The sequence below is a fragment of the Excalfactoria chinensis genome, chromosome 4 (assembly GCF_039878825.1).
Source record: "Excalfactoria chinensis isolate bCotChi1 chromosome 4, bCotChi1.hap2, whole genome shotgun sequence".
NCBI lineage: Eukaryota > Metazoa > Chordata > Aves > Galliformes > Phasianidae > Excalfactoria > Excalfactoria chinensis.
Genome location: NC_092828.1, coordinates 58,859,572 through 58,872,823, shown reverse-complemented (window position 1 = coordinate 58,872,823; position 13,252 = coordinate 58,859,572). Strand labels below are relative to the sequence as shown.

The 13,252-nt window shown below is 38.5% G+C and overlaps 1 protein-coding gene across 1 annotated transcript in view; it reads right to left on the bottom strand.

The window, feature by feature from the left end:
* Positions 1-13,252, bottom strand: part of MGAT4D (MGAT4 family member D) — a 29,942-nt gene extending 16,690 nt beyond the window's left edge. The window contains exons 1-3 of the mRNA XM_072335808.1: positions 13,162-13,252; positions 4,037-4,198; positions 1,756-1,890 (exon numbers count right to left, since the gene is read on the bottom strand). Coding sequence (XP_072191909.1) covers positions 1,756-1,890; positions 4,037-4,198; positions 13,162-13,252 — 388 coding nt within the window. The remainder of the gene's footprint in view (positions 1-1,755; positions 1,891-4,036; positions 4,199-13,161) is intronic.

Genomic DNA, 13,252 nt, shown 5'->3' with positions numbered 1-13,252 from the left:
GGTGACATTCAATATTGCTAAGGACTATGACAGCATTTGCCTTGCTACCAGGAAGAGATCTATCCACGTATGCTTAGGTTAGAGATACCCATGCCTGTGCTACAAGCACCGGTTTCCTCTACATTGATGATAAATATTTGGGAATATAATGCTAGTTCTGGTAAACACATGTATCTGCTACTGAGTTTCAGAAGTGGGTACTGCAAAATAAATACTAATTCTTGGTATGGAGTTGGTGATCTGAGTAATAAAAATTAAAACTACACTGCTGTAGTGAGAAAGTTCTCACAGGTCATGAATGGTGGCTATTTCAGAAAGAAATCCATACAAAAAAAAATCTTGAGTATTTTAACTGTTATGAACTAATAGCTTTAACGTAGTAAGAAGAACAAAGAAATGTATGCATAATCATTATTAAGAAGAAAGGAACTTAAATTGACTCTTGCAAAGACTGACCTAGTAGTGGAACAGTGCTGTATTGTATCACTAAACTGTAAGGAGGACTTCTCTTTTTTTAATGGTAAAAGTGTTACTGAGTTCAGTGACCTAATACAGCTTGATAAACCTATGGAATTCTTAGTCCTTGCAGAATATTCCTATTCACAAAACAAACAAACGAAACAAAACAAAAACAAAATACCAAAAAAACACAGAAGTTAAGGGTTTTGAAGGAAAGGAATAGGATCAGTTAGTGACCTACTCCGGACTTCATCATCGGTGCCAGCATCAACTTAAAAACAGATGGTCCGTGTTCCTTTCCAGCACACAACTAGCTAAACACTAGGCTTTTGTTTGTTCTTACACACTGAAGGTCAACTTGCACACAACAGCAAGACCTGACTGCAGTCTTGCTATTGTGACTTTCACTTACAAAGAAATAGAAATTAAAGGCAGACTGTTTTTTCACTGCTGATTGCTCACTACTTCTGGCCTTTGGCAGACTCGCACAGATCTGAGAGCACCAGCGAGAACGACCATACTAAACCACATTGCTCCAACTACACCTTCTAATGAGAAGACTATAGAAAGTTATCCATTGTTATGGGCCCTGCCAAGTCATTTTTGAATCAAATTAGAAGTGCTGCCCATGTTTCTTTATATTAAATCAGCCCCACAGAAAAGTAAAAAAAAAACAACAAACCAACAAAACAAAAAACAGCAAAATAGTTTGTTATTCCACTGCTTGCTTACTGTCTTTGACTACTCTTTTTACTTACAGTTTAACAGCTGGGAGAAGATGCAACTTAGTCATTCGTATTAGAGTTCACTGGAATTCAGTACTATTTGTGCAGTTGCCTGTGGATTGCTCAGTTGGATCCACTAGACTGAAGATGTGTAAATGTCTTTCAAATGATAACATCACCTTACCACCTGCTTCAATGTTAGCAAACTGAGCGAACTCTAAATTGTCCACAGCTTCCTTATTTATTATAGTTTTGAGGGAAAAAAATGCCCAGCAATTCTTCTTAGATACATGAAAATGTGACTAAAATGAAAGAATATAGTTTTTCAATTATGATTATTTTTATTGATCATGTAAAGTTTACCGGAATACTTTGGGGTAAGGACTTGAAATTAGGATGGGAGTGGTAGAAGTATTTTTGCCATTCCTATTCCTGCTTATTCAGTTTCACAACATTATAGAATTCCCAGAGAAAAATCCCTCCCAACTTTGAGCACGTCTCATAGCTAGAATTTAATACAAACTATGAATAAAATGTATGTATAAAATATGAACTAAACTTTAATTCCTACCTCCAGTTCTCTGTTGTCCGATAATAACATTTGGAAAAATGGCATCTTCATATTCTCGAAGGTGAGGTAGGTAGTAGTACAGGTTTGTAAGATGCACGGGGAGTTTTCTGGTGACATTTAATACTTTCATGCCATCTTGAAGAGACGACAAATCCACATGTAAACATAAAGCTGTCAGCTATTATTCCACCTATTTCAACTAGCCATTGATTTAGCTGATTAGCATAGACAAGTTTATGATTTATCAGAATCATTCATCACACACACACTTCATAATGATTAATAATTGCCCTGCCTGGTTAGTCGAGTCCTGTTTCAGGCTGACTGAACTTTTCCAGTTTCTATGATCTACCTCAGAAATGGACATGACATAGATCCCAGCTCAAAATTACTTAACAGAAGCCCTACAAATCACCATAACCTGCTTTATTTATTCAGCTCAGCTCAATGAAGACTTCCTAAAAGGCTGAAAGTTTGAAGATTTTCAATATTCAGAAGATAGCCCCACTGAAAATCAGGAAATCAGCAGGGATTCCCCAGTCTTACTGTTTAATAAAACAAAGCAAAATCCAACAGCAAAAGCAAAGTAAGCAAACAACAACAAAAGATCATTCCACAAACAATCACACAAACAGAAATATCTACCTCCAAGTATTTGGGTATGAGAGACCAACAAGTCCTTCACCTTGCTTTGCATTAACCGTACTAAAATTCTGTGGCATATCAATATTTATTTTTGTTGCTGTTTAAATACCTTTGCAACTTTATAGGACTTTCCATTTCTATTAGAAACTAGTATCTATCAAGGGCTGCAGAAGGAACTTTAGTTGGATTGTGCACAATGAAAGAAATTAATTAAAATATGAACAAAAAAGCAAAAATTAAGAACATTCATATTATCATACAACAGTAATTTTAAGAAATTGCTGCTCTGAATAATATGAATGGAGAACTTTAACACTTGCCTGTATTCAACGGGAGTAAAGAACAGAAGGAAGAGAGACTTGCGCTTCACTCTGCTGCTGCTGTGTGCATTAGGCAGTAACTTTTTGTGTGCAGAATGCTCTACTGTTAGTGGCTGACAAGGCAAATTCTAGTCTAACACTCTGATGGCCTACCCACATTTACGTACTTGCTTAGATGCATCTGAATAGTGCCACTGCATTCATATTGAAAAAAACAATCAACAAGAGGCAGGGAATAACAAGGTTAAAAACCAAACCAAACCAAAAAAGCAAAAACAACAACAAAAACCAAGTTGACTACACAAACCAGGAATGAATTTCATTCTTTTTCCCTGTTCCAGTCCTGGATAATTCTCTATTCTAATCAGATACCCGCCTGCTGTACTGAATACAAACAAGGATTTTAAAGAAATAGTTTACAACAGTACTCAGACTCCTTTTCAAGCCTAAGTGGACTGTGGAATGCTTCCACGGCAGAGATGCCCTTTGTGATCTTCCTTCTCTCCCCAGTGAAGTAGCTTTTCTGCCCTGAACAGGGAGGAGAGCAGATCCTACAGCATTTCTTTTAGGGAAGAGAACTGATTTGTCTGATTACTGTATGTAACTACCAGTCTGCAGACAAATGGAGATGTACAACAGCCTGTAAGGCAATGATCTAATATGTTTAATTAAACTATGGAAAGAAGACAGATCACTAGAGTAAACTCCATTTTGGTGTTTCTCTTCAAAAAGAACTGCAAGAAAACATCAATGTAGAACATCAACTCCTCCCTTCTTTTCTAAAACTGACTTCACTTCCAAGTAGTAACTGTACTCATGCAAAGCGCTCATGGCTGAAACAAGCTCCCACCTAGACAGGAGGGGACAAGGATGGCGGAACACATGAGGGGGGAGATGTACCCGACTTCCAGATTAGACACAGTCCCAGTACTATCAGGGTGTAGCTGCATAATAAAAGCTTTCTAGCTTATTCAGTGCTCTGTTGTTGGCAGCAATAGAGTTCACACACTGTAAAAAGCTAGATAACAATATTATAGGTTTGACTTGCACTTGGCCCTGTTTCATCACTGCAGTCAGTTCCCTTTTTATTCTCCCTTGTTTACTTACTTACTTCCTTATTTATTTATTGCCCTACTTGTTAGATATATTTAAAGATAGGCTACAGGTTGCTTCACTTCAGCTTTTCTTTTTTGATAGAAACTGTTTCTCTGCAGCCCATACCAGCGATCAATGATTTTTCTCCTCGTGCTATTATTAAAGATACATGAGCACACAGCATTTCTGTTTTTTAATACATTTTTTTTACATGTACAAACCTGTATGATTTGTCGTCAAGTTAATTCTTTTTGCAACTATATGTTTTATTTCATCTAGGGCACTGCTCAGTTCATGTGATCTCTTCTTATTTTCTTTTTCGGCATACAGTAGTCTTTGACGAAGTTCCAGGAACTGGTGTTGGTACGTGTCTAGGTCATTTCCTGCAAATAGAACATCATTTATTTGCAGAGTTGAGTTAATATTATAGTATAAAGGAGACAGTCCAGAAAAAGACATGACAAGGAGTGTAGGGACAAAGATGCTGCTCGAAATTTACTCATAGAATGAAGAAGCCTGGAAGCGAATCCAGAAGTAGAATTTAAGGAGCACTGCTGGGTAAAGGCTTGGAATTGAAGCCATAAATTAGAGTGCAATGTCAGCAATAAGGAAAAGGTCAGTGAAAGACTCTGAGTTACAAAGGAGGATGCTATCCAGTAAGCCCAACATTTTTCAGTAAGTTACTCATGCAGATGATTCCTCGTCACACTGAAGACTGTAATCAGGCAATGTTCTTTTGTAGGAAACACTGAAGAACTGGATCTCACGACAACTTCAGGAATAATAACATCAAAAGAACAGGCAGAATTCCAGAACATTGCTGTTCAAACTACCTTGTTTCTGCAGGGAAGCTAACATGCAAATCAAACATCACAGCAATAACAAAAAACTATCTTGCTGTTCAGCAATGCAATTACATGCAACTCAATACGAAGAGATCATCCCTCCTCCAAGAAACAAATTTTCAAAGTCAACTACTTATAAATTAATTTTTTGCTAATGCAACGCATTAGAAGAAGCACTGAATTTTCAGGTAAATAAAGGATTTTGTAGAAGTTTTCATAGGAAAAAAAAGTAAGCTTTTTTTTTTTTTAAAAAAAAAAAGAGTGGATTTTTACGTCATTTGAAAGGTTTTGTACTGCTGTTTTTTATCTGTCTTTCTTTTTTTTTGCCTCTGTCACGAGGCATCAGGCTACAGAGCCAGAATCCCACACAGTTAAATTATTGGAACACCTACAGAAGATCCACGTCATCAAATACTATACAGAAATACATTTTCTTCTTTTATGCTTTTCTTTCACAAATGTCTTTCTGGTGCCACAATCCAGCCTTTAGCTTTCTGCTTCAGAATGAATAGGAATAAAGTGGAAACGGGAGTTGAAAATTGATTTAGGTGACTGAAAGACATTAATCACAGTGTTTTAGAGCAAGAGATTCCAAATAGAGCATTAATACATGTAACTGTGGTGAAGACTCAGCTGGAAATTAGAAGATGAATTCAGGAGTGCAAATTAAACATAAAGTAACTGATGAGCATTTTTCTTTAAATTGCTATTGCCTCCGTAGAAGCTAGATAGCATTGAGTACCAAGAAATCAGTGGAGACTTAACCTTTTAACCTTCAATCCAAGTTCTGTATGTTCCTTCCAGGAAGATGCAAGCAACAGAGAAAGAGCCCACAATCTTAGCATAAATACATGTTATCCCAAAATGTAATTGATTTTGACAAGGGGAATGAATCGTCTTTCAGTGGTGGTGCTTCACAATTAAACACTTGAAAGCGTTATCCTACTGGCATGTCCAAAGTGGTAATAGCATGAAATAAAACTCCTTCAGTACAACTATGTTAAAGGAAGAACCAGTAAAGAATCTGCATACGAATAGAAGCATTACAGTCTCTCTCTTTACTATTACTCTGGCTATCTAGTGTCAGTGTGACTCAAAACTACTGCTGTCACTGTCAGGATGACATTTTAGCCAGCACCAGTTAATGGTATTTTTATTAGCTTACTTAGAGGTGAGCCTCCCAAAAAGTCCTACATTCCTGGCAAATAAAATGTCAATACTCAGTTTTCACCAAGCACAGCCACAGAAGTCAGCATTTGTAAATGCCCTTATCTATTTCTTCAAGCCAGAGGAGGGAAACCACATCTGCATCTTTCAGAATTGAAATCTCCATTCAGTTCAGCCATTACATGAGTCTTGACCTACTTACTCAGTTTCAACAGCTGGGGAAACATAAGTTTGATAAAAGGAACATAGTGTTTGCTTACCCTTGATGAATATGTAATTGTACACAAATTGGAATACAAAATGACATGCCATGAGATTATTTATAAATAAACAATACTATCTATTAGTTACACTTTGGGGGGAAAAAAAAAAAGCAGTGCTGAACTTTCTGTACTTTCCAACATAGGAAAACACTGTCATATTCCAAATGAATTATTGCTATAAGTTTAGCAAACTACGATGATAAGATCAGAAATACTATGAAGCTAAATACTGTAAATACTGAACAGTCATTAAGTTGAAATGAATTTTAGCATGCATGTAGAAAGCATTGCTCAAAGATTCTAAGTATCTACACAGAACCAAAACTGCATCTTCCAGTAGCTTGCTTGGAAAGAACCACAGAACATTTCCATGAACAGAATCTTGGCAAGGCAAGGAGGGCCAGGAGGAGGAAGCTTCAAATATATCATGAAGCACTATGTCTGTTCACAGCAATAGCTGCGCTAAGCACAGGCTGCCCAGAGAGGTGGTGAAAGTCCCATCCCTGGTGACTTTCAAGGTCAGGCTGGATGGGGCTCTGAGCCCCATCTGAGCTGCAGATATCCCTGTTCATTGCGGGGAAGTTGGACTTGATGACCTTAAAGGGTCTCTTCCAACTCAAGTGATTCTATGATTCTTCTAGGAGGACCTACGGCAAAACTACAAATAAATAAATGTTTCCTCTCTCTTTGGGGAACTGACAAACACTTTGACGTGATCAAGAAATCGTACCAGGAAATTTCAATGAAGTTACATTGGCTAAAAACCAGGGGAAAAAAAAATTAAAAACAGAACAAAACAGACAGATTCAGAGATAACATTCAAAGCTTTTCAATGAATCTTCAACTCTACCACAGTTTACTATAGTAAACAATCTCCTGTTTACTATACTGTCATGCATATTTATGAGTGCAGCATATGCAGGCAATGCTCAACCTGGCTTAACTACAGTCTTATCTCCCAATACATAAATAAATATAACGTCCTGCACAGCCAACCAAAATTGTATAGAAACAGTGCAAATCTCTAAAACATACCCCTACGGAAAGTCTAATAATTATTTATCTCACCTCCAACCACACATAACTTCCTAACATCCTAAATGCTTCCATTATTAACAATAGATTTCTGGGAATATATAAGAGCTCTGAAAGAATTCATCAACATCCCCTCCTACTCAGGAATAAATAAATAAATAAACAAATAAATGAGTTAAAGGAGAATTAGGAGCGCCAGAAATGGTGGAAAAAAAAAACACCCCATATTCTAGCAGTTACTTTTGTTCTTATTTTTGATTACAAGCTACACTCTATGCCATACACAGACACTTTCTTCTGGAGACTGAGTTCTAATTAATACCTTCTTTTAAGAAAACTATACATACAAACAAACTGCAAAAGATCTTGCCATTAGCTGCACTTGGAACCACTGCTCCCTGTTGAGGTTAATGAGGCACATTAAACCACTGAGGCATGCATGGCACTAATAACTGTGGCAGTTTATTGTCTTCCTGTAACTGATCTAAACTAGAACAGAATACCAAGACTTCTACATCTCGCAAAGCGTGTAACAAGAAGAGTTTTGTTTTCCTAAACTTAGGAAGACAAATCCTGCAAACAACGCCTCTGTCTTAGTTTTGAACAGTCAGTTCTAACACAAACACTCAGTTCAATAATTTGCTAAAGTCCAGGGCCACATAAGCACCCTTCCAAGTAAGGACACCTCCCTGAATTTCTGCCTTAGATTCAAATACCTTTTTAGTAGCATTACAACACAGTTACTGTAGGCTAGAGATAAGCATGCAAATCTACCATGACATCCAAGGTATTTTCACCTGTGCTGGGTATGTTCACTCCTTATGTTTAACCTTGAACTGGGGTAGATTCACATGTTTAGCCAAAGCCACATGACATAGCACATCTTAACATACATCTTAAATCTTCAGGAGCCTCTGAAGTCAGTCAGTGCTCATGGTGGCTTATTTTATGCATCTGCGAAGGGAAGGCTGATTGCCTGGGAAGCCACTAACTGTTTCCAGTCACCTACGCCCTAATAGCAACAGCACTGTAGAGGCTATCAGTATGGCGGGCTCCAGAAAGTAGGAGGAAATTCAGACACATCCCAGTCGGCTGACAGAAACCTTTGCCCTGCTGTAATGCAGCAGTATCACAGATGGGACCCCAGCAAGCCAAACCATGTGGCTTAACACACACCGAGGGTTCTCTCATCGTGTCCTACTGCTCACTGTACAGGCACCTAGCCAAGCAAAGCAAGAGCGAAGCAGCGTGCTGTCCCAGCGTGTCCTCTTGTCTTTGACTATATCCACATTAGGAGCTTCAGGACAGTGGAGGAACATTTTATTAGCACAGTGACAGCAGATAAAAGCAGAATGCCAGCAGTTTTGTGTGAGAAGCTACGATTCCTCCATAAAGGATCAAGGAAAAGAATCAAAATCATTTTACAAAACTAAAATGAACAAGTAAAACAAAATAAGCTTCGAAAAGTAAAAGGCAGATCAAGGCTAATTACTGAGTTTTAAAAATAAAATTGTATGATGAGACTTGTTGCTGTTTTTGGTGAGGAATGCATTTTACTATGCCCATTCATATACTGTATCTAGCTGAAAATAGAGGAGCAAACAAACATTTCAAAGAAAACATGGGTTTTGATGATACTTTCTAAGACATCAGTGATGTCACCTTCACTTTAGATGTGAGTTTGCTTGTGGTTTTTTTTTTCATAACAAAAGGAATTTTAAAATAATCAGAACATTTCTATGTAGGAAAGCAAGAGCATTAAGATAAGTAGAAACATAAATCAAATGGATATACCATGGTGTTTGCACATAATTTGTATGGTTCTAATATAGTGAGGTCAGTAACACCATAAAGGTTCTTAAAAGCAGTGGAAAATTCTGATTTGAATATGGTCTTTATCAAATAAACAAGTAGCACTCATTACTTTGGATAATAAAATGGGTACTGCTTCATTCTTGTTACTGTTTTAAATATTGGTATTGGTTTGCCTGACGTAGCAACAATCACCCATTTGTACTCATACTTTATTAAATGCCTACCAACTAAATAAAGTATTTTGGGATAAAACTGTTTCTCCAGACTGAGTGTGGAACATGAGGAAAGTGTGAATGTCGTGTGTTTACACTTGTTTTAGTACATGTTGTGATGACACACAGCAAACAGTGAGTAGCTGGTAATCTTCCTTATCCTTTCCTCTACCAACAACAACAGTGACCAGTTTCATTTTGTACCTGAACCTTTACAGAATTTATGACTCTACTCCTTCCTCTACTTTAAGGACAAGGTTGCCACTATTCCACCTAAATTAACTGCAAAAAAGCAGCTCTTAACTCAGCAAACCACACATTTAGAAGTCACTTAAACAGTACAACTTCAGTAAGTCTTGGATATGGATTTTGGTACAAAATGTGGGACCAGTAATACTAAGCCTCAAGTTCCAATTAGGGTTGCTCTTTGTTTTTTGTTTTTATTTTAAATACTTAAATGGAGAACCACACAAGGAAACTGAGTAAGCAGTCTAGGGACTGGAGGTGCACCTTTCCTTACCACACTGTGCATTTCGGTCGCATCCTGACTGCATGACTTCTTTGCTCTTAGGTATCTCTGAAAGTAACACCACCTCTGTATTTCCACAGAAACTACAACAGATACAAAGAGCGCGGCAACACTATTTGACAGAGCAAATTCTCAGCTATGAAACACTATTTTGCAATGCAGCCTCACTGTTTAATCTCCATAAACAGTCAGTAAGCGTCATTTTGCCACTGTTTAATTGAAGCCTTAAGCCAGAGCATGCCAGTTAGGTCTGGACAGGAAACCTGCAGGGAGCTCCATCACAATCCACAGAATCACACATGGAGCCCCGCCTGGGTGCACTGCAGGAGCTGGGCTGCAGAAGCCACGTGTCACATCAGGTACAAAAGGTTATTGGAAATAAAGAGAAGAAACGTGTAATCTGCTGTTTGTACTAGAGTGTACGTTACATTATTTCAGCTGCAAACAAGTGACATTCAGCAGAAACATCTTTTTAACCCTTTGCGCCTTTTCTCTCTGAAGTTAAGCTTTGTGAAATACTGAAACATTTAATATATTAAACTCTGATAAACCCTAGGTATACTTCTGGGAATGTGCTTATCATGAACAGTTCCTTCTTTTCTCTTCCTTATCTCAAAGGAATAACTGTGGAAATCCAGGTTTCACAAAGTTTATCTCAACACATGCATATTAACATGCTTGCACATATACATTGATATGCTTATATGTGACAACATATTTTAGCATCACCTCTTCCTAACTTCCAAGCAAGTATTAATTTACTTGGATTAATTAACCCACAAATTTAGGTGAAGAGGGTAGCAATACACTTTAAATCGATTCCAACTGATCTAATGCTGTTATTTTTACAAGCACCTTTAAGAAGCACTGCCACTTGAGATGATTCTATTCACCTCATTGCCATGACTTCTGTAAATCCCCTGTTACTTGTCATGTCACTGAGGTTATAATATATAATCTGGGATTATTCCCAGAGAACAAACTTCCTGTGAGTTCAGAATGAATTTATAATGCACTCTTGGCTTGCAAAAAAAGATGTGTTACCTTCTTACGCTTACTTTCCTACTTTGACACACGTGTGATATTACATGCAAGACCCTAACTGAAACTGCACAAGAAAATCACTATGTAGATTGTTAACACACATACTATTTTCCGTAACTATAATTTTTCACCTGTATTTATATGAAGGAACATACTTCTGGCCAGGTGAATTAATAAGCACATTGTAACTCAGTTGTGTAACAGCAGAAACATCTGCTTCATCCTGGTCACAGCCCTCCCTACCCTCAGATGCAAACTGCTTGCTTCAAACAGGTCTTGCTTAGGGCCTTGGGAGGAACCAAAAAGCTCAGAGCCAAACCATACAGGATGTGGGACAGGTATTGCTACATCAGTCAACAAGGCTGGTTGGTAATAGCAGCCCACATCTGCAAGCACTCCAGAGGATGCAAAAAGAATCACTCTACGAGCTTAGACAGACAAACTGTAACAAGATTTGCTGCAGATGTGGCTGTTACCAATACTTTTCCAGTACAGTTAAAATGTTTATAATATTAGAGGTAAGAATCAAAGTCCAAAACCACTGAAGTTTAGGACCTGACAGAGTCGCTAAGTGTTCATTTCTAAGGGTGGATGATAAACATTGTCCCTGCAATGCCAGTTTGTGTTATCTGTAGTTCCATTACATCTCAACTTCTCAATTAGGATCTCCTCAAGTAACTAGCACATTAGTATCAGGCATTTAAAAGTCTCAAGTTTTGAGCTGCATGGAAATCCAGACAGAGTCTTATTCACAGTTCTATCTAATACCAAAGGGCTGGAAGGCTACAACCAAACTGCACAACAGTCCATAAGGCTATTAGATACTGCTTATATTATCAAAGCACATCAGATCACTATTTTTGAGCCAGGATGCCTTGTTAGATGACAAACCAAAAAGCTCATTTACAACTCCAGTGTCACCACAACAAACCATCAACAACTCAAGATAAGCAGAAAGCAAAGGGCATACTTCTGAATGCCACCTCACATGACACACACCCTTCAAAGACCAGGAACAGCCTGAATGTTTTAACAGGCACATCAGATAAGCAAAAAAAAAACCAACAAAAAACAACAACTAGACTTTGGTAAAAACAAAACAAAAACAAACAAACAAACAAACAAAAAAGCCCATCTGACAAACAGGTGAAAGAAATGGGAGCTGTCAAGCAATCAGACAGCACCTGACCTGTCAGTAACAGGTGAGGTAAGTGAGAAGGGCATCGGGAAACAAACAGATCACCTCTGAGATGAAAGCAGAACTCTTGAAGTGTTCTGGGTGTACCTCTAGGAAATTCAGTCGGGGGGGGGGAAGTGTTCAGCAGCATCAGAGTAGAAGTGTATACCTGCTGTAAGAAGAAGTGTTCACTTCAAGCCTGGGCTTAGGCATAGGCAGATCCTCTGCCATGACAGTGGAGCAGCATTTGGCTCATTCCTGATTTTTCTCTCATTGGAAAAATAAAGGTAACAACATATGGTGATCTGTGGGATTCTAGTTGGCATATATGGCAGACTGCTGGCTTCTAGAAATACTCAGGAGCAAAAATGGTATCTTTCCAGTGAAATTACCAGCACAAATAACTTGCCACATGCACCTTTAGATAAGATTACTAACTTTTTGCACATCTGTGAGAAGGATCAAGTTCAAGAGAGAATGCTTCTGAACACTGTGTTAACATTCAGAACAATTAAAAGCTTGTTAATAACACAGGTACTAAAATAACTAGGAACGTTATATTATCTGAGAGGAGCTGGCTATGGAAGAGGAGTTATCTGTGGAAATCAATATACAGATAGAAGGAAGAATGAACACACCCATAAAAAGGTACAAACCAACCAATCAACAGCACACCAGCAAAGAAAGGGCACAACAGAAGCTGAATAAAAATAGCATTTCAGCAAAGGTGTCACAAAACACATGCCGCAACAGAATGGCAACAGGGATGTTAACTGTGCTTGGGATAAGCACTCTATCATCTCATGGATCCTAGTTTCTTAAGACACGTCCTACTTGTATTTTCTCTTACCCCACTCTTGGCAGAATTGTCACCTGAAGTGTGAAGTGCTGTAAGGTCAACAAGAAATGCCATAGGCAGGAAGATCAGCACTGCTCAGGGACATTCAGTGTTCTGTTGCAAGTCCACTTCTATCACTCACAAAAATGATCAACATAAGCAAAATGAAGCGGGTGCTGTGAGTTCTGTGTTCATCCCAGAAGTCAATAATTGGCTTACTTTAAATCTTCTGCACCTGTAAATCCAGCCCATTTTGAAAGCATACAGGAAGCTCTTAAAAGATTTACTCTTTCTCCCCCATCCCAAACGAACTATCCCATAACAAGCCATCTAGCAGCCCTGAAGGTACTAGGGAGAGATTTCCAGTTTATTTCCGGAAAACAGCATCAGCTTCACCACTCCGCCCGACGGCGGCTCTCACCTCGGCTCCCCTGCCACACCGCGTACCACAGCAGGGGGAAGGCGGCGCCCAGGCACAGCGCAACCAGCAGCCGACCGCTCCGCAGCCGCAT